The 21,875-nt window shown below is 38.6% G+C and overlaps 1 protein-coding gene across 5 annotated transcripts in view; it reads left to right on the top strand.

Moving 5' to 3' along the window:
• CLCN4 (chloride voltage-gated channel 4) overlaps nucleotides 1-21,875 on the top strand; it is a 449,930-nt gene that overhangs the window by 195,144 nt on the left and 232,911 nt on the right. For all 5 annotated transcript variants that reach the window (XM_044072575.1, XM_044072579.1, XM_044072576.1 and 2 more), the window contains exon 5: nucleotides 3,961-4,148. In XM_044072575.1, coding sequence (XP_043928510.1) covers nucleotides 3,961-4,148 — 188 coding nt within the window. The remainder of the gene's footprint in view (nucleotides 1-3,960; nucleotides 4,149-21,875) is intronic.

The raw sequence follows: 21,875 nt of genomic DNA on the forward strand, positions 1-21,875 counted from the left end.
TTGGTGCTTTTTTTTGTAAAGTACAAGAGCTGTTTTCCCTTACCTTAGCAAGGTACTTTGCAATTATAGGCTGTTTAGTACCTATATCAGTTTAAGGCTTTCTAATGCTTTCCAGCATGTTTTAGAGCAAGTGCTAGTCACAGGGAAGCTTAAAGGTAAGTTGAAAAAAATAGTTTATCCTAAACACTGCAGTGTGCACTAGAGGAGTTAGATGTGAAAGTTGGTAACTTAGTTTTACCCATCTAAAAAGTTAAGTTTTAGTGGAGAGTCACTATTTTTAATATTAGATTTCAGTAATAAATGTGTTTGTTAGTCCCTAAGGATTAGTCCCTAAGAATTCTGAAGGTCTAATGACCTAGGGTTGAAAACCTAACTGCTGCACTAAGGTGGATTCTCTGGTGCTCTTTCAACATTATTAGAATTTGGGATGATATTAGCTAGTGGGTTCTGGCGGTTTGTTTCTTTATTTAATTATTTATTTTGATTAAGTAAAGGCAGATAGCTTTGCTGTTTTAAAGATGTTCCTGAACAAATCTGCTGTCACGTCCGTTTAGAAATGGGTAATGAGGAAGTTATGGATTCCTTACCAGAGTGGAATAAGGAATGGAATCCTTTTCAGAAGACTTTGAATGATATATATTTTTTCTATTTGGGCAGGAAGTAATTCCATTTACTCCATCTGACAGGAAACCTGCACTGAATTATTTGTTCTTTGTATGATTATAAGGAGAAGATTTCTTAGTTTTAAGGTAATGAGCCAATGCTCTCATGAACGAAGTCAGGATTTTTTAATTTGCTTGTCAGCCGAATGAAATTTATCCTTCTTACTCTATAAGATTTAATACAGACTGCATGACTTAGTAAATTAAATACAATATTATTGAATAGATTTAACATGTTCTCTAGGATGTGTTCATGGCTAGGAAAGGACTGTCTGATGTTTGTTACTTGCTGATTAATAGTTCTGAGACATTTTTTAGGCATAATAGTTGGATGTGGTTAATTTGATTTCTGGATTTTACTATGATTCCATAGTGCAAGGACTGGATGTTAGTCATTAGTGCATTCTGTCTGTATTGTTGATGTGCATGTATTGATTGAATGTGATGTTATAATCCAGTCCAGAACAATCCTTTTGCCTTTCTTTATACCAACCCCTTATGTGTTCACTTTGTTTAAGGAAATATAATTGCCTCCTGAACACAGATGCTCATTAGTTCTTTAATATAGATCAGTGATTCACCTAACTTTTGTATGCACAGTTCTGCCTGAATAATGAGTATTCATTTATGAGAAAGTCCATAGCTGCGATATCATGTTTTAGTCATTTTACAGTGATTACAGCTACAACAGGTTTAAGAAAGCATTGCTCCTTTTCTCAGCGTTATACCAGCTACTGAGGGATGCTCTTTGTCTCGTATACAAAACCTCAGCAGACCCTATCCTGTCAGACCTACTGTATATTTTCAAGTCAAATGGGGTCTAAACACCTACTCAAGTGATCTCTATCCTTTTTGTAAAATAAATGAAATATGTTAGAAGGATAGATATATATCAAATACTTCTTCTAACTTCTTTAGAATTGTCTTCCTTTCCACATAAAGCAAAGTACTTCTCTTTCACTATTTAAACATAATCTGAATGACTAGATGAATAATCACAAAATCCCCCCAGCTTTAGCACCCTTATCCCTTGTGGATCGAGGCAACATGTAAATGCTATGCTAGTCTTTGGGTTATTTGTACCTAAAATATAATGACTACAAACTTCATGGGAATGTGTGGCTTGGCTTCTAAAGATCCTCACAGATCAGTAGCCTAATAAGTAGCTATGAGCCTATAATCAAGGAATGCCTCAGGCTGTTTTGTTTTGACGCATGTATTATACTCATTTAAATGAATAAACTATAACCCTGTAGCTGATATCCAGGCTGTATTGCATGGGTATAAAGTAGACTGGAGAGGTATAAAGGGGTAAGTTGCAATAACAGTAATTAGAGCGAGTTGACTGGGCTTCTAGAAGATATAGCCAGACAGTAGTGAAAAATCAGTGTTAAAGAAGGTGCACTTGAGAGTTGTTTTTAGCAGTGAAATTATTTTGCATCTATGCTTTCTCTTGAATTCCGTGGCCTGATATGAATAATATTGGTTTTACAGTATGATAACCCCTGATGGTGGGACAGTCTAATGCTTTTTTCTGGTATAATCTATAGCAGTGGGTGTATATGAGATTTCCTGGGCATGCAGGGAGAAGGAAGATTGTGATTTTTCAAAGGTGTCATGCCTAATTGTGTAAAGGCTTTACTGAGTGCAGTGAGCTAGCATCGTATTCAGATTTAGTTTCTCTGCCTTTATTCCATTAAGGGTCAGTCACCAGCTGCCTGTAAATTAAATGGATTCAGCTCCCTGTGACTAAAAATGGATGTAATCAAAGACTGAATGAATGAATAATCTAAACACCTGCAGTTTGCACTACTGCTGTTTTAGTTATATGCATTGAGAGATGCTATGATAGAACACTTTCTGTCAAAAATTATGTATCAAAGTAAGAGAGAATGAAAAAGAGAAGTTAGGTCTCATCTACAGGCACAACCGCTTTCTAAGCCCCTCTGCCCATCAAACTCTTGCATCCACCTTCCTACTCCCCTCCCTTATGTATGGTGCCCCTCTTTTCACCAATCTCCATCTGGGCCTCCGGTCCAAACTTGAAACCACCTTTGACAATAGAGACAAATGTCCCCAATGGCAGAAGTGGTCAGAACTTCTTATCAATAAAGCAGAGGTATGTGGTTTAAAATGACATAAAGACTTCTCACAAACATGTATCCTGTTTTATGTTATCTTATGTTACTACAAGATCTCCACATTTGAAACCAATTCAAAAAACTCATCTCACCACTGCCACTCCCTCCTCACCCTCAACTGGCTTGAACTACCCAACTACCTCAGTTACCTACAACTTACCATTGCCCACAAGCTCATCTTTAAACCTGACAACTGCCCAGCTCTCACTACCTCCTTAAAACATTACATTCCCAACTGCTCACTCAGATCGAAAAAACAAAATCTCCTTCAGATCCACAAACCTGCACGACCTCTTGGCCATCTACTGCTGTCCCACTACTTAGCTAAACAGTGGAACTCTCTCCCCACACACCTATGCAACCTACCTAGCCATACAAATTTCAAATCTCAGCTACTCTTTCATCTTTCTTCCAAATGGGAATGCCCTTGCCATGCTCTAACTTACCCCCGCCAATTCCACCTTGCACTGACTCATCCAACTACCTCTACTATTACTTCATCCCACCCAAAACAATCCCTCCCCTATCAAAAACTAATTTTCTCTCTAACATCTCCAATCTCAAATATACTATTACCCTCTCCATGCATAATATTTTCCTAACCTACTAATGGCTAGTAGCTGTATATTTTGAAATGTTAAACCTACAGCTGAGTTTATAACAAAAATATTCACTTTATGTCAATGTTGAAATTTCTGTATTGAATTATGTTTTTCATTTTTGTAACATTGTGACAGGCCAATTGCAAATATCATGGAGCTTATCTGTAAATGTTTAATAAGCTGTATGAACTATGTCCTTTTGTAATGTGTGAAATGTAACTTGCAATTATTGTGGAGCTTTTCTCCCCAGGCTTCCACTGAAAACTGGCTCCTCTTGGCCAGTGGACTTCCCCGGTCATAAAACTTAAATAAATAAATAAAGAAATAAAATACATTTCTTCAGTTTCTGACGAACACATGTAAGTGAAAATAAATGCTACACTTTTATTATGTGGCTGTTGGACACACTCTTCTTTATTTTAATGTAATGAAAAGTAGAAATATAACACTTTATGATATTTTAGCATTCAGGCAGTTGCTAGGCTTTTGTTACATTGCAATTAATTTTACTATGGCATCTGTACCCCTGACAATGTGAACTTTGGGATTTTGCAGGAACATTGGCTGGAGTTATTGACTTAGCAGCAGACTGGATGACAGACCTCAAAGAAGGGGTCTGCTTAACAGGATTCTGGTTTAGCCATGAACAATGCTGCTGGACGTCAAATGAAACCACCTTTGACAATAGAGACAAATGTCCCCAATGGCAGAAGTGGTCAGAACTTCTTATCAATAAAGCAGAGGTATGTGGTTTAAAATGACATAAAGACTTCTCACAAACATGTATCCTGTTTTATGTTATCTTATAGGCATGTAAACTAGAGGCAGGAAAACAAGATCTCTCACTGGTTGAAGTGCAGCATGTGAATGTGTATTATTGTAATGCCCAATAGGGTGTGTGTACTGTGTAAATAATGCCCAGGGGTGGTCTGAGGCCTGACATCGCAGGTTAACACATACCCTGGAGGACATTATTGTACTTAGAAAATGGGCTAGCTGTAAAATTGTTTTGTTTTAGTTTTAGTTACTCTGCATAATGTTTCAAACTTGCTGTAGTATATTTAAATGGTGTTGGAGAAAGTATTTTATACCCAAAATATAAGATTTTCAAAGAATGTCCACATTTTTACCTCTATTTTTTTTTTTGTCTGTTACTCATAAAATGTCTGGTTTGCTGCCATATCATTGGGGAATTGAAGTCAGTAGATAATGACATACATTTGAGTTTCAGACTTTAAGTCCTTCAGAAAATGCATGCTAAAACAAATACTTTATTCTAGTAAGTTTAAAATATTTTCCTATTTTTGAGCCTTTGCTCCCTTTTATTTTAGGGTTTATTAAGATTTATTGTGCTAAGAGGTTGAGAGTTATGCATGCCTCTTAATTTTAACTGCTACTGCCACTACTTGATTGATCAAACTCTGTCTCTCCACATACACACACACACACACATACACACACACACACGCGCGCGCGCACAAAATTTCACTTTCATGGACACAAGCAGACATATCCACATATAGAGACAGAAATATACACACACACACACACACACACACACACACACACACACACACACACATGCTTTTCTTTCTTTTTTTATGTTTGTTTTAATTCTAGACTCACTAAACAGCAAAATCACTGCTTAGCAAATGTAAAATAATGGCTCAATTGATCTCACTCTCACTTTCATACACGCATGCACTCACACATAGACATAAACACATACACACACTTTCCTGACTTTTTTAAATTTATTTATTTTTTTAATTTTCTCTTTTGTTTTTATTTTACACTTGCTAAACAGCAAAAACAGTTAATATGCTGTTGTGAAGCATTGGACACATTTTTCAGCAGGCATTACCTGTGTATTAACACCATGCTGGAGAATGTATGCAGTAGACAGATAGCTATCCTAGTCTTAAACTGCTTCACAGGCTAAAGAAATGATTCTTCCTGCAGCATAAATTAGATGTTGTGTTTTTTTCTCAGAATAACTGTACATTACAACCTTGACTTTGTGCTTTACCCTGATTTTATTTTCAAATCCAATTGAACGTTTTCAGTAATAAATCAAGCAACACCATACAAAACTGAAACTGTTAAGATTCAGAATTCAAAACTTTAAATAAAATACAAAAATAGGTGTTTTTTAAATACCTTTATTGAATTATCACTTGTTCCACAGGCAAATTTGCATTTATATAAAAGCAATCAAACTGTATTAACAAGATCACATTTACAAACATTATACTTCAAATATATTGCTGTATATTATATAACTTAAGCAACATTACATAAATTATTCAATTCATACCCCCCTTTTAAACAAGAAACATCTTTATTAAGTCATCACTTAAATACAAAAAGAGGTGTTGAGCATTTCATACATGTACATGTTATTGTAACTGAATTAAATGTATATGTTTTAATAGAGGAGACAGCAAAGGTTAACCAGCTAGCTTACTTTAAGAAAAATAAGGGAAATGTAAATGAGCTGTTAAATCATTAAAATGGCACACCGCAGTGCTGAATAAGGTCAGAGATGGTGAGTCTGGAAGAAGCCATTGTTCATTAGCTTACTAAAAGGAGGGGAAGCCCCAGGCACTGTCATAAACATTAAGATGTGTATTGTAGCTGTCCATGCTAAATTCCTGTCTCAGCTTCAAATGGGAATAGTGTGAGAACGTAGAGTCTGGTGACCAGATGAGGTCATTCTGTAAGCCATCTTGGATATTATATTTTACAGGGTATAATCTTTGAGGGCAGAATATTCTGTTTTGGGGAACCTGACTAGAAAGACTGCTCATGTATTTCATTGTACCTTGCTCTATCAAGAAAGTTACACATAGTTACATCTTACACATAGACATAAACACATACACCCACTTTACTGATTTTTTTTAAATTTTCTGTTTTGTTTTTATTTTACACTTGCTAAACAGCAAAAGCAGTTAATATGTTGCTGTGAAGCATTGGACACATTTTTCAGCAGGCACTACATGTATATTAACACCATGCTGGAGAATGTATGCAGTAGACAGATAGCTATCTAGTCTTAGACTGCTTCACAGGGTAAATAAATGATTCTTCCTCCTGCAGCATAAATTAAATGTTAAGTGATTTTTTTTCTCCGAATAACTGTACATTACAACCTTGACTTTGTGCTTTATCCTGATTTTACTTTCAAATCCACTTGAAAGTTTTCAGTAATAAATCAAGCAACACCATACAAAACTGAAACTGTTAAGATTCAGAATTCAAAACTTTAAATAAAATACAAAAATAGGTGTTTTTTAAATACCTTTATGGAATTATCACATGTTCCACGGGCAAATTTACATTTATATAAAAGCAATCAATCTGTATTAACAAGTTCACATTTACAAACATTATACTTCAAATATATTGCTATATATTATATAACTTAAGCAACATTGTATAAATTATTAAATTCCTGCCCCCCCTTTTAAACAAAAAACATATTTATTAAGCCATCATTTAAATACAAAAAGAGGTGTTGAGCATTTCATACATGTACATGTTACTGTAACTGAATTAAATGTATATGTTTTAATAGAGGAGACAGGGACAGCAAAGGTTAACCAGCTAGCTTACTTTAAGAAAAATAAGGGAAATGTAAATGAGCTGTTAAATCATTAAAATGGCAGCCCACAGTGCTGAATAAGATCAGAGATGGTGGGTCTGGAAGAAGTCATTGTTCATTAGCTCACTAAAAGAAGGGAAAGCCCCAGGCACTGCCATAAACATTTAGACATGTATTGTGGCTGTCTATGCTAAATTCCTGTCTCAGCTTCAAAGGGGAATAGTGTGAGAACGTAGAGTCTGGTGACCAGATGAGGTCATTCTGCAAGCAATCTTGGACATTATATTTTACAGGGTATAATCTTTGAGGGTAGAATATTCTGTTTTGGGGAACCTGACTAGAAAGACTGCTAACATATTTCATTGTACCTTGCTCTATCAAGGAAGTTATTGGGGAGTAGTAATTCTACTAGATTCAGGAATATAGTGAAGCTTAGTTTAGATATTGTTTTTCTTTATTTGTCTGAGTCTGTCCATCAATTTTCTTTTCAATAGTTCCTGTGATTTGAACTCTGTGGTTTACTGTGAATATATTTCAGTATTTTCATGCTCTTTTATTATTTGTTATTAAATATATTTAAAAATGTTATCAGAACTGGTCCTTTTAGAAGGTATTTAACGTTTGAGAGAGCTTATATTAATTTGGTGACACTGTGTGGGCCACTCCAGAAGGCCTAGCCATCTTGGGCAACTACTACCTTTTGTATTAGTATTACTATTCCACAGTACAATTGGATACCCCTAGTTAAGGGCCTTGAAGTAGGTGCTTGTGGAGTGTCTGGTGGTGGTGATAACTACTTTATACCCTGGGAAGAAGGGGAAACAGAAGATAAATCTGTGCCAACCTTTCCCAGGTGTGTGTGTGTGTGTGTGTGTGTGTGTGTGTGTGTGAAAAATGTAATCTCTCAGTTTGTGGGTGTCACCTACTTGAGGCAGTGACATGAAGCACTGGGTTTACAGAGAAGATGCTGGAGGACTTGGCTTGGACACTCAGTTGAGGACCTAACTCTACAGCTGTACCAGTGGGAAATCTTACTGGGGATCTGGAGGGAGACAGATATAGAGAAATCCATACCCCAAGCTGAAAGTGTTCCCTGTGTGCTCTTAAGGAAAATTATGCTTGATGCAGAGAGTGTATCCATTTGTATTCCAAGTCCATGTCCCTCTCCAGTCAGTGGTGAGGGTAGAGGATCCTTGATAACTGGCCCAGCGTGGGGACATCACATATTGGTTGGCAGTGGTGGGACCCTCACTCGTCACATATTGGTTGGCAGTGGTGGGACCATCACTTGTCACAATAACTTTTACATCTTTCATTTACTAGGTTACAATTCTTGATCAAACCTACATGTGTGCTTCTTTCCTTCCAGTCATCCCTCTGTCCATTCATCCATATATCTATCCAGGACCATAACTTTCCATCAGAAGCACTAATTATCTTTCCTAAAATCATCAACTACAACTCCCCAAAAGCAAAAAACATCACTCTACAAACAATCAAAAAACCAGCAAATCAAATGGTTTTACAGGGGGCAAGCCCCACTGTGCCCCCCACTCCCCCTTTTAATTTTATATACGAAATCTGAGATTGCATTACAGTGGGGAAAGCGCATATTCCCCGATCCCCACTATACTGGGATCTCATTTTTCAAACAACTGATTTGTGATCAGCTGTACTGGCTCATTACCCCATCGATGAAAACAACTGTTCAACAAAACTCAATGCATCCATCTATTTATATAAACATAAGATGCACACACACACACACACACACACACACACACACACACACACACACACACACACACACACACATATGTGTGTGTGTGTGTGTGTGTGTGTGTGTGTGTGTGTGTGTGTGTGTGTGTGTGTGTGTGCATCTTATGTTTATATAAATAGATGGATATAGATATATATGTGTGTGTGTGTGTGTGTGTGTGTGTGTGTGTGTGTGTGTGTGTGTGTGTGTTTGTGTGTGTGTATCTTTCCTTCTTTCAATGTTCGTCTGCTGATTAAATCTATTTTTAAATGATTTATTACTTACTTGGAAGGTAGAGCTCAAGCAGAGAAATGTAAAAATTCATTGTGGCACAGTTTATTTGGTTAAAGGGGGTAGATCAAATGTCTCTTCTCAGTGCATTACCTCTAAGCACTGTTAGTAGTGCCTAGAGGGTGCTTAAGAGTTAAGCACCCTTCAAGCACCCTTCTGAGCATTCCTAAAGTGATGCTAGGTCTGTTTCAGTGTAAGTTAGACCTGCTATAATGATTGTGATGACAAGGTCACTTTTCTGAGTGCCAACATTTACATTTCTCTTGCCAGAATAGATGATGATTTTTACTTAGCCTTATACAGTAAAACTAAACTTGTCTGGTGTTTAACAAAAAAAAAAAAAAAGGCACCGGAAATTATTTCAAATTTTCATACACTTCCACATTAGGATCCATTTTGTAGTGCTTCCATGAAAGATATTTTTTATTTTGGTTTAAAAGTAACTTGTTCATAATAAAAAAAAATCATTGGCAGAATTAGCAGCAAACTACATTTCCTACAAAGCAATAAGAATTGCATCACAAAAGGCAGAAAGGTTACTGTGGCACATATAACTATTTGCTGTGATCCTGTAAGCCTGTGTCATAACATAACATACAGGATAGGCTTTGTTATTGACAAGAAGCCAAAAAACGGACCAGCACAACAATGATGCAGCCAAAATATGTTTATTACAAAATAAATACCATTAATAAAAATAAATGGTAAGCAAACCGGTTTCGGCTGAAAAAACAGCCTTCTTCAGTGCTGAAACTAAATTCACTCAAAAGTTGCCTAGCTCCAACATCCTGGTCTTATATAAAGACTCATTTAAAGAGATATTACCAAAAACCTATTGGATTGTATATACTTAGCCAATGTCATAAAAATCATAACATAATTGAAACCAATAAAGTTTGTGAAGACCTAATGGTGAGTTGATAAGATAGAATAAATAAATTATTAAGGTACATTGCATGAAAAGACAGGTAAACATATTATGCCATCTCATTAAATCCAGGTTTGAACAAAGCCCATAGCCTGGTTATCCACGTTGTTTCCATATTATTAAGTTTATTATGCCAACCTGCTTTAAAATTTCTATGCATTTGAATTCTGTCAATAATAGTAAATTTAAAGACAGCAGTAGGATGTTGAATAGTATGCTTGTAAAGAACATTAGACAAACGATGGTTTCTTAAGGCACTGAGGTATTCACTAATCCTCAGTTTAAATGGTCTGGACGTCTGACCAACATAAAATGAAGAACAGGTACATGTAGCTAAGTAAATGACCCAGTCCGAACTGCAGTTACCAAAAATATTAATTTGATATACTTTAGATGTATTCTTACTGGAAAATTCTTTAGTTTTTAGAATATGTTCACAGGCACTGCAGTGCCCACAAGGAAAGCAGCCCAGCAATGGGTCACCAAATAAAGTAGTTTGAACTGATGTTGCTGGTGTGTATTTCTTATAGTGTGTAAACCTCAAATGTATGGTCCTACCCCTCCTATATGAAAAGGCACATTTGTCTGGTAAAATTTCATTCAAAAGTTCATGGGACTTAAGTATGTCCCAATGTCTGTTAATGATTTCTCTAAATCTAAATGTATTGTTCCCAAAAGTGGTAACAAATCTGATTGGCTGCCTAGGATTGGATGTTTCATGATGCTTCATGCTATGATGCTGTAATAGAGTAGGTCGTGTCAAATGCTTTGTTTGCTCAATAGTGTGAGAGATATTATACTTGGAATATCCACGATCGATAAACCTGTGTGACAGGTCTTGTGCACAGGCTTGATATTGTTCCTCTGATGAGCATATGCGTTTCATACACAGAAATTGGGATTTGGGAATATTTTGAATGATGTGGCGGGGATGAGAGCTGGATGCATGTAACAATGTATTATACTGAGGAAACTTCCTATGTACATGCGTGGCTAAAGTATGATCCACCTGTCTGGAGACAACAACATCCAAGAAAACAATCTCTTCATATTCAATATTCAAAGTAAATTGTATATCCCAAGGGTTGTTGTTAAGATACCTAACAAAATCAGACACATGGTCCTTATCACCACGCCACACCATCCAACAATCATCAAGATACCTCCTCCAAATGTCAAGATCATTTATATGCAAATTGTGATCCACATCATAGATAAATGATTGCTCAAAAAATCCCATAAACAGGTCAGCATATATGGGGGCAAAAGAAGCCCCCATTGCCATCCCCTTAATCTGCCAATAAGGTTGTTCATCAAAATAGAAGATGTTTTTACATAGCACATACTCAGTAAGCTTAACCAGAAAATTATTGAAGCCAGTGGAGTATAACCCAGATTTGTTTAACCAGTAGAAAATAGCAGAGATACCGGCATCATGTGGAATACTTGTATATAGAGTTGACACATCTAAAGTGCATAACCACCAGTCCGCTTCCAGTTGTGAATCCTGAATAATATTCAGAAATTCAGTTGTATCTTGTATCCTGGATCTAACATGAACCAACAGTGGTTGTATACTGTATATGACCAAATGATTGTGGAAAATAATCAAAAACAATTATATTGAAAAAATTATTCATTAATAAAGCAAGCCACTAACCAAATAACCTCCACTATATAAATATAATAATTGGTATGACCAAATGTATGATCTTAAAATGTAAATATAGTTGACAATTCGTCTCACTACCAGAAAACCTTTCTGCAATATACAAGGTCAATTATGAAAAGCATGAAATAATACAAACTGAATATTGATCATGAGTACTATAATATCATGAGCTCATAACATAATTATGGTAGCCGACTATTCGTCTCTGCTGCCAGTAATTGAGAAAAGGGCCCAAACTAAATGTCATGTATGAAAACCAATCCTTATAAATTACAACTGGACATTCGTCCCTTATGTTATATAAAATCTGTTGATAATAAGAAACATTTATATGTATGGACCTTCGTCCCTTGTGATATGAAAAGAATATGCCAATTTTGATAAGTATCCAAAAAAACTTGTATAAAATAAATTGAAAATATATAGTGTATAGGGCTTAAGGTTGCTGGCTCACATAAAGATAGTGTATATATGTTCCACAATTAAGGTGAATACAGTACAAAACCATAAACAATTAGTCATAGTTAAAAGAGACATGTAGGTAGGACAAAAACTAGGTTTAAACCATATTATTGTATATATACCTATGATGTTTAGTAGACTGGATGACAAAGCTGTTAGGAAGTCAAGTAAGGCCCTAAATAATGGCTCCTAATGTACACATATAACAATTATCAATCCCTTCTTAACAAAGCTCCCACACAGAACCATGTCCATTTGTTAGGTCTATAGAACAAAAACACTGATATCTGGTTTACAAGAGTATTATAAAAATACAAGTTGTCAGTGATGTTAAAAAGATATATAATACTTTGTCGATAGGACAAAAACGACCAATGTCAATATAGAAGGCCAAAACAGTCAGCTAATATATAATATATAATATAGATCTTGAAAGAATCATTAGTTGTAAACAAATATATAATAACATTCAAACTGGACCATAAAGTCCCAATCCAATGCTTTTCTCTTAATATATGATGAAATCCACGCTGTAGTTAAATAAATTTGTCCCTTAAATATCGCCCATATTAATAGTTCAATAAGGGAAAGAATGTTCACGACTATTAATGTGATGCCTAGGCGTAGATACGCCAAAGAATACAGTTGACAGTCAGTGTTAAATCCAGAAGTTGAAATAAACCTCCCGAAATGCAAGCAATGGAGGTTGCAAAGTGAACATAAGCAAAAAAATATACCCTAGTCCACAGTACCTTATAAGCATATGTGTAGTGATGTAAAAGTTTGCAATCAAAATGCTGGTAAATAGAGAAAAAAAGAAAAAAGCTATGTTCATTCAAACATCACAATCTCCTTTAGGTAGCGCCCATGTTCACAGTTCAAAAATTAGAGAAGAACTATTGAAAATTGTTCTTATGATGCCAAGGCGTTAATGCGACAAAGAATGTGGTTCGCATTCGGTATTGAATCCCAAAGTTTGAATAAACCTACAGTGATCCAAGCAATCAAGGTTGCAATGTAAAAATAAGCCCAAATATGCACTAGTCCACAGTACCTTGTAATAATGTAAAAGTTGTTGCCCAGAAAACTAATAAATGATGAAAAAATGTTCAGCCAGAAAGGAACAGAATTATGCCACAACCTTCGATGTCTTCCCGTTGTCCAAATGTATAAGAAAAACACCAAAAATAGGCCTGATATCAGTAGGAGAAAAAATACTCCAAAGTTTGAACACCCGACCAAGATAATAAACAATCCAGAATTTGGCAAGTAAAATCAAGAGTTCCCATCCACGATGTAATAAGAGGATTCCATATAATGGAAAGTAATCCAAAAAACTCGAGAGCTATTGAAAATGATGTTGCCTACACCTCAGGCGTCCCCAGCGTGAAACAGCAAACCACAGGAACAAACCAACCTTGTTACTGACAAGGCATTAATGGTCGTTCCTGCTGAAACACCACAAAATTTGCATTAGCTCTACCAATCACTGCATGGCACCTTACGGCATGATGGCTACTATATGTCTGTAAGTGGACCACAGGGCACACCATCTGCAGCTCTTTTGTGCACTGTACCTGCTGTACACTGAAACCTGTAGAAACTGTACTGCTCTAATAAATAAGTATATGCTATCAAGCAATTTGGATCATCGAGACAGATGTTACTCAAAATAATAAATCTGACAAAAGGCTCTTGTGACAAAACTTTCACCATAACAACACCTATGCCTCTGGAATACTCTGCCCAAAAATTTACTCTCAGTATTCTGTTTGAAAGTAATACTGCTGGGATATCACATGGTATAACCCATCCTTGTATAAAGGTGCTATTTAACCCTTCCACAATAAATGACTAATCTGAATGTGACATGCATGACTACCACATGTCGGTTAATAAAACCAACCTGCCACCGATAACTGCATCTCCCAGATGTGTCTGTTCACTCATGTAAATGTAGAAAAATGGGTTGTGGATGGATGGATGGCTATGTTCAGACATTCTGTTCCTGATGTTCACAAACAAACATTCCTGCCTAAATCATTGCAAATATGCTTTATTTGCTTGCTTGTAATACTCATGTGTCTACTTCACAAATATGCTTGTTTATACTAAAGGCCAATGAGTTGCTGTAACCTTGAGAGAGAGAGAGAGAGAAAATCCAACCCACCGCCTGCGGCTATATGCAAGTTTATGTTAGAACTGTGTTTGCTCTTAGATATAGCTAGGAAACAGGAAGATTAGACTGGTTGTTTTCTGTATTGATGTCAGAACTATTGTAGTGCATTAGTTTAAGTATTGTCCTGTGATCTCTGAACTCTCGGCACTGTGTAGTAAGAAGTATTGCCTTGTGCTTTTATTATTAAATATTTTTAAACCTTTCAACTGTGGCTGTTTTGTATAGAGGTAATTTAAGCTCTAGAGTACATTACATGTATATAGTGATACTGCACAAAGCCACTCTAAATAAGGCTTGCTGCTCAGTCACACTTACCATTTGGATAATAATATTGCACAGTAATAATTGGAAACCCTTTAGTAAGGGCCTTATTAGTAGCTGATATTAGTGGTTGTTGGCAGTGATTTCTACCTTATAGCCCTGCAGAGAAGGGGGCATAGCTGGAGAACCTGTGTCAGCCTTCCCCAGGAGTGTCTGTGTGTTTGTATTTAACTCATATCTTAAAGAGAGAGAGAGAGTGTGTGTGTGTGTGTGTGTGTGTGTGTGTGTGTGTGTGTGTGTGTGTGTGTGTATGTGTCAGCTATTTCTGCAGGGACGCAAAGCACTGGTTGAACAGAGAGGGTGCTGGAGATTTTAGATTGACCACTAGGCTGAGATCTGTACCCTATAGCTGTGCCATTAGGGAGTCTTATTGGGGATCTGGAGAGAAAGGGAGAAACCAGCCCCAGACTGACTGTGATCTCTGTGTGCTCTTAAGGGAAATTGTACTTTACTGTGTGTGTATTTGTCATCCTTCCCAATGTGGACACCTCTCACTGGTGTTAGTGGTGAGGATTGAGGCTCCAAGATTGCTGGGCCAGTGCACGGGCATCACATATTAATTGTTTGGCAGTGGTGGGATATCCACACCCACATATTAATTGGTTGGCACGTACTAATTGGCTTGTAGTGGTGTGGATAATGAATTCCTGTAGCTTGTGTACAGTGATCACTGAAGGTGTTTTTGTACTCTAAATCAGCCACACAGTAAATATTCAGAGTTCAGATCACAATTGTTTTATTTCTTTTGTTAGCTTAGTTACTCAGGGAGAGCAGGCAAGGGTGTCAGCAGAGGAGTATGGCAAGCTGTCAAGGAGCCAGTTGGCTGAGATGTGCCAGGCTAAGGGACTGGTGCATGGAAACCTGACTAAGGCAGACATGATTGCAGCTTTGGTCACAGCTGCATCAGAAAACAGCAATCAGGAGAAGGATCAGACTGGCAGTGGAGGTGTACAGCACTCAGAGAATGGACAGCTCAACCTTTCTGCAGAGAACTTAAAAATCCATCTGGAGCTAAAGAGACTTGAGTTGGAAGCCAGGCATTTGGAAACAGATGCAGCAGAGAGACTCGGATGTCTACAGGCTGAGCAGAATGAGAAACTGCTTTGCCTGGAAGCTGAGGAGAAGGAAAGGCAGAGGCAGCATGAAAAGGAGAGTCATGGAGGTAACTGGACCCCAGAAGCACAAAAGGTCAGTAAATTTCATCCGCAATTTACAGAGGGAGATAATTTTGATAGTTTCATTCATATGTTTGAGTGGGTATGTAAACAGTATGATGCTGACCAAAGGCACTGGGTATGTCTTCTGACCACCTTACTCCATGGTAAACCTGTAACTGTATTGTCCAAAATGTCTGACATTGAATGTTTTGATTATACTGCTGTTAAGAATCGCATGTTAGAATTTCTTAAGCTAACACCTGAAACTTAAAGGAAAAAGTTTTGTGAGCATAGACACAAGGCAGATGAAAGTGCGTGTCAATATGTTGCTGAACTGAGCACTTATTTTCATAGGTGGGTGAGTGGATGTCATGTCACCACTTTTGAAGGGCTGGCAGAGCTTATGGTGATGGAACAAGCCCTTAGCACTTTGCCTGAGGACATGAGGATCTGGTTAGCTGATAGACAATGTGCTACTTTAGAGGAGTTGGAGAAAAAAGGAGACCTATACCTAGCAAGCAGGGCATCCCTGCACAGGTAAGGGACCCCTAGTACTGCTCATGGGTCTAAAGGAACCTATAGTGGGCAGCCCAGACTGCCCCAATAGAATCTGCCAGTAGCAGGATAAGCCACTAGTCCAGGTACACATCCAGGACATAGGGATAAATGTTTTGAATGCAACCAGTGGGGCCATGTGGCATACAGATGTCCATGGAGGCAAGATGGGGAAAAAAGGTGAGAGAGCCAGTAAGTGGGAAAGACAACATGCCAGTAGTAGGTTGTCTTGAGACAACAGGGGTACTGAACCACCATCCTGCAGACATCCTGATAGGGAAGGAGTTTGATGAGGCAGTACCATGTGCTTATGCTGTTACACACAGTCAGGCTAAGAGACAAGCATGTCGGTCTGGTAGCCTGGGGAGAGACCCAGACAGACTGCATACTTGCAGCCAGAACTGGTGAGGTGGTTACTTCAGGGAGGAAGCTACCCTGTAGCAGTAGGACTGAAGGTGAGCCACAGCTGCTTGTTGGTACTGATGTTCACTTGGACAGAGTGACTGCAAAGGTAGAGGTGAGTAGTAGTAACTAGGCTGACAGTGAGACACCGCTGTTAGAGGATGCTAGACTTGTTGTGGAAGGGGAGCTGGGAAGGGTTACAAAGAGGGAGTTGAGACAGGCTCAGCTCTCAGACCATACATTGCAAGGCCTGAGGTAGGTAGCTAGTGAGGGACCTGATTCTCAAGGGAAGGGGGAATCTGTATACTGGGACAAAGGGTTACTGTATAGAGAGTGGACCCCTGACGGAGGGCTAGAAGGTGAGAGAATACAGCAGCTGGTAGTGCCTAGACCCTACCATCTGGCACTTCTAGCCATAGCCCATGATATTCCCTTTGCAGGTCAAATGGGCATAAAACATACAAAGAGACATATTATGCAGAACTTCCATTGGCCTGGAATTTCCAGAGATGTAACGGGGTACTGCAGGACCTGTGAGCAGTGCCAAAAGGTAGGCAAGGCAGGAGACAAGGTGAGAGCTCCTTTGATGCCTTTGCCTGTGATTGAGGAGCCATTTCAGAGGGTAGCTATGTATATTGTGGGGCCTCTGAGTACCCCAAGTTCCACAGGGAAAAGGTATATCCTAGTGGTAATAGATTATGCTACAAGATACATTGAGGCAGTGGCTGTGTTGTCCTCTAGTGAGGCAGAAAAGGTGGCAAATGCTTTGTTAGAGATTTTCAGCAGGGTAGGTTTCCCAAAAGGAATACTGACTGACAGAGGTGCCAATTTCATGTCAGACCTGCTGGCTTGTCTGTGGAAGTACTGTGAGGTGAAGCACCTGAAGACCACCCCCTACTATCCCTAAACTAATGGTCTTGTTGAGAGGTTAAACTTTATACTCAAGTCCATGCTACGGGCATTTGCGGACTAGTTTAAGATTGAGTGGGACAAATATTTTCCCCATCTGTTGTTTGCTTACAGAGAGGCTCCCCAGGAATCCACAGGTTTTTCACTCTTTGAGTTGTTGTATGGGCATACGGTTAGGGGACCTCTGGATTTAATTCAGGATGAGTGGGAAGGTGAGTGTGAACCTCACAAGGAGTCTGTTGTGGCATATGTCCCAAACCTCAGGACAAGGCTCAGGGAACACATGAGTTTGGCCAGGAGAACCTGGCAGAAGCCCAACAACAGGAAAAAGGTATGGTATGACAGGAATGCTTGAGCTAGAAAGTATGCTGTAGGGCACCAGGCAATGGTTCTCATTCCTGTCAGACACAAGCTGCAAGCAGCCTGGGAGGGACCCTACAAGGTGGTAAGAAAGGTAAGTGATGTTAACTACATGGTGGAACTGCTAGGTAGGAGGCAGGGGCACAATTTGTACCATGTTAACATGATGAAACATTACCTTGATAGGGAAGCCCTTGTGCTGAGTATTTGCAGTGGCTTGCAGGAGGAGTCTGAGGGAGATCTGGTGACTGACACTTCAGTCCCAGTGCTAGAGAGAAGTCAGCCTTTGTGACTCCATTTGGCTTGTATGAGTTCACAAAGATGCCCTTTGGGATGAAAAATGCACCAGCGACTTTCCAGAGGGTGATAGATCATATCCTACCAGGAGCAGGAGGGTTTGCCCTTGCTTACCTAGATGATATTGCAGTCTACAGCCTTTCCTGGCAAGAGCACCTTCAGCATGTCAGGGAGGTGCTGGGCAGACTACAGAGAGCAGGGTTGACCATTAAGCACAGCAAATATTAGGTGGGTATGGCAGAGGTCTCCTACCTGGGACATAGAGTGGGGAGTGGTAATATCAGGCCAGAACCTGCCGAAGTAGAAGCCATTCAGGCATGGCCTATACCTGTTACCAAAAAGCAGGTGAGGGCATTTTTAGGGACAGCAGGGTACTACAGAAAGTTTGTCCTCAATTATAGTACCATAGCTGCTCCCCTCACAGACCTGACAAGGAAAACAGTCCAGATAAGGTAGTGTGGACCCCAGCATGTAAGCAGGCATTCCAGAAGCTTAAAGCAGCTTTGGGAGGTCCCACTGTGTTAGCCAGTCCAGATTACAGCAAAGGATTTATCTCAGATGTAGGCTCCAACCCAGGGTAGAATGCTATATAGCTGTAGAAAAGGAATGTGTAGCCATAGTGTGGGCACTGCAGAAACTTCAGCCATATCTGTATGGAAGAAAATTCACTGTAGTTACAGACCACAACCCCCTAACAGAGTTACACAGAGCCAGCCAGCAAAATGCCAAGTTGCTAAGATGGAGCCTAGGATTGCAAACATATGATATGTCAGTGCAGTACTGCAGTGGGATTAGCAATGCCAAAGTAGATGGGCTCTCAAGACAGGAAATGGGGTAAGGTATACTCAGATAAACCTAACCCTTTCAAGCAATGTTTCTGGTCACTTGAAAAACTACCTTGAGTTCCCTGGGGGGGGGGGAGATATGTGAAGGCTGCCAGCCTAGCTAGATAGGATTTTGTAGATAATTCTGTCATTGGTAAATATTAATGTAAGCCACATGCTTGTTCTCTTTGTTAAATGTTGAACTTCAAAAATGTAACCACATTGCACTCTGCTGGAGGAAAGCTGATAAGTCAAGCATTGTATAATTGTTTAATCTCAAAACTCAGAGCCGAGATATCTGGATGAAGGAATTCTTGCTATTGTTTTGAGACCAGAGTTAATTGCTAGAATTTGCACATATAATGTCTTTTATTGCTGTAGCTTCCTGACCAGGTGCAAGGTCAAAAGGGCTGCTAAACTCTGGGTTTCTGTTAGCCTGGAAACCGGAGAAAAATGATGTAATTTGAAATGAGTCAGTAGTACTGTTATCAATTTAAGGACAGAGAGAGAGAAATTCAGGGCATTTTGCATTTGCCTTCAGAACATCCAACTCACCAGCACTCTGCCTATGTCTATATGTAAGTTTATTTTAGAACTGTGTTTGCTCTTAGATATAGCTAGGAAATAGGAAGAGTAGACTAGTTGTTTTCTGTATTGATGTCTGCATTATTTTAAGCATTTTCCTATGATCTCTGAACTCTCGACTATCACTGTGTAGTAAGAAGTATTGTCTTGTGCTTTTATTTAAACCTTTCAACTGTGGCTGTTTTGTGTAGAGGTAATGTAAGCTCTAGAATACATTGCATGTATATAGTGATACTGTACAAAGCCACTCTCACTGCTTGCTGCTCAGTCACGCTTACCATTTGGATAATAATATTGCACAGTAATAATTGGGCACCCTTTAGTAGGGGCCTTATGAGTAGCTGATATTAGTGGTTGGTGGCAGTGATATAGCCTCTCAGAGAATGGGGCATAGCTGGAGGACCTGTGACAGCCTTCCCTTGGAGTGTCTGTGTGTTTGTATTTAACTCATGTCTTAGAGTGTGTGTGTGTCAGCTTATTGGGCAGGGACGTGAAGCACTGGTTGGACAGAGAGAGTGCTGGAGATTTTAGCTTGACCACTAGGCTGAAATCTGTACCCTATAGCTATGCCAGTGGGGAGTTTTATTGGGGATCTGGAGAGAAAAGGAGAAACCAGCCCCAGATTGACTGTGATCTCTGTGTGCTCTTAAGAGAAATTGTACTTTGCTGTGTGTATATTTGTTATCCTTCCCAATGTGGATGCCCCTCACTGGTGTTAGTGGTGAGGATTGAGGCTCCTTGAATGCTGGGCCAGTGCACGGGTGTCACAAAGCCATATAAGCAATATGCTATATTAAGTAAGTGTTTGCACGGATGGTGTAACAAACCTCCTCAGGAAAAATGCATGGTATATTTAACTTATCTACTACTAATATGTACAACATCATGTATTCACAACTGTTTACAACTGCATCTTCTACCTGAAGTTCATACTATTTCTTTATAATGTGTTTTATCCTATTCTAAATTGTATTATTCTGTTGTTACTTGCAGTTTTTTTTAAACTGTGGTTATGGTAATGCGCATTTATTACAATTCTGATGTGAAACAGCATGCAGTACATGAAGGGCCATGACTACAGTCCAAAATCAGGAAGAAGATACAGAGAATTATGATTGGGTCTCTAGAGATGAAGCATGGCATCCATGTCGAGAACACATAGTAATATTTCATTATGACTGGAGATCTGATCATAATTCTTAGAAGCGCATGGAGATATATCTGGCCCATGTACTACTAGCTAATGAAAAATAAAGTAAAAAAAAAAAACCCAAACAATGTATTGTGATGACTTTGAAAGCCCGTATAGTAATTGAGAAATGGTTGACATCCTTATTTATTTTCCATCTAAGGGAAGTAATTTAATTCAAAATACTGGGTGCACTTTAGCAGACAGCAGGCAGAAGCGGGAGTTGAAACAAAGTTGTTTCATGTCCTGCTGTTGGGTTTTAGTACTAGAAGTGATGGTAACAGTACCTAGTGGGTGCTTAACAATTATTAAGCACCAACATTGTAAAGGTTGGGTATCACCCTAAAGTAGCACTGAATGAGGAAGCTATCCAACTGTTTTTTAGCAGAAAGTAGGCACCTCATGTACTACAATGTTGTTAAAACACCTTTCTAATGTAAAAAAGGTGCTTAATAAAGTTTAAGTACCTTTCAGCTCTTATAAACTACAGTCTTATTATATACCTTAGACAGTGACCACCAAAGGACTGTGGTGGGGAGCTCTTTATTCTATAGTTTAAACAGCGACCACCACTGAACTTGAGTGGGGATCTCAAACAGTTTTAAAAGATATAATAGCCTTTGGACTGACAGACTTCTGTTTTGTGTGGCAATGAGAAGCTGATTACAGTTTTTAAAGCTGTTATAGAATCTGATACTCCACTTCTTGCTATTGCAAGACAGAAGTATGTGTATTATAGCTTAGAAGGTTATTTTGCAATCCTACAGTTTCTTTTTCTGCCTTGCAGGATATGCAGCAGTCAAAGTTCCACACACTGCAACATTTTCTGACTCCAGCATTACATAAATTGCTCATTTCCTGCCTTCCCTTAAATGTCATTCTTCTTCCTTCTGAACACTCTTCTACGTGTATCATTCCCTCAAATTCCATTTATTTCCATGCAATTTGTGCCTTCCCTTTTCTAAAACTTCTT

This window comes from Protopterus annectens, chromosome 5.part0 (assembly GCF_019279795.1).
Source record: "Protopterus annectens isolate FY-2018-M chromosome 5.part0, PAN1.0, whole genome shotgun sequence".
Lineage (NCBI taxonomy): Eukaryota > Metazoa > Chordata > Ceratodontiformes > Protopteridae > Protopterus > Protopterus annectens.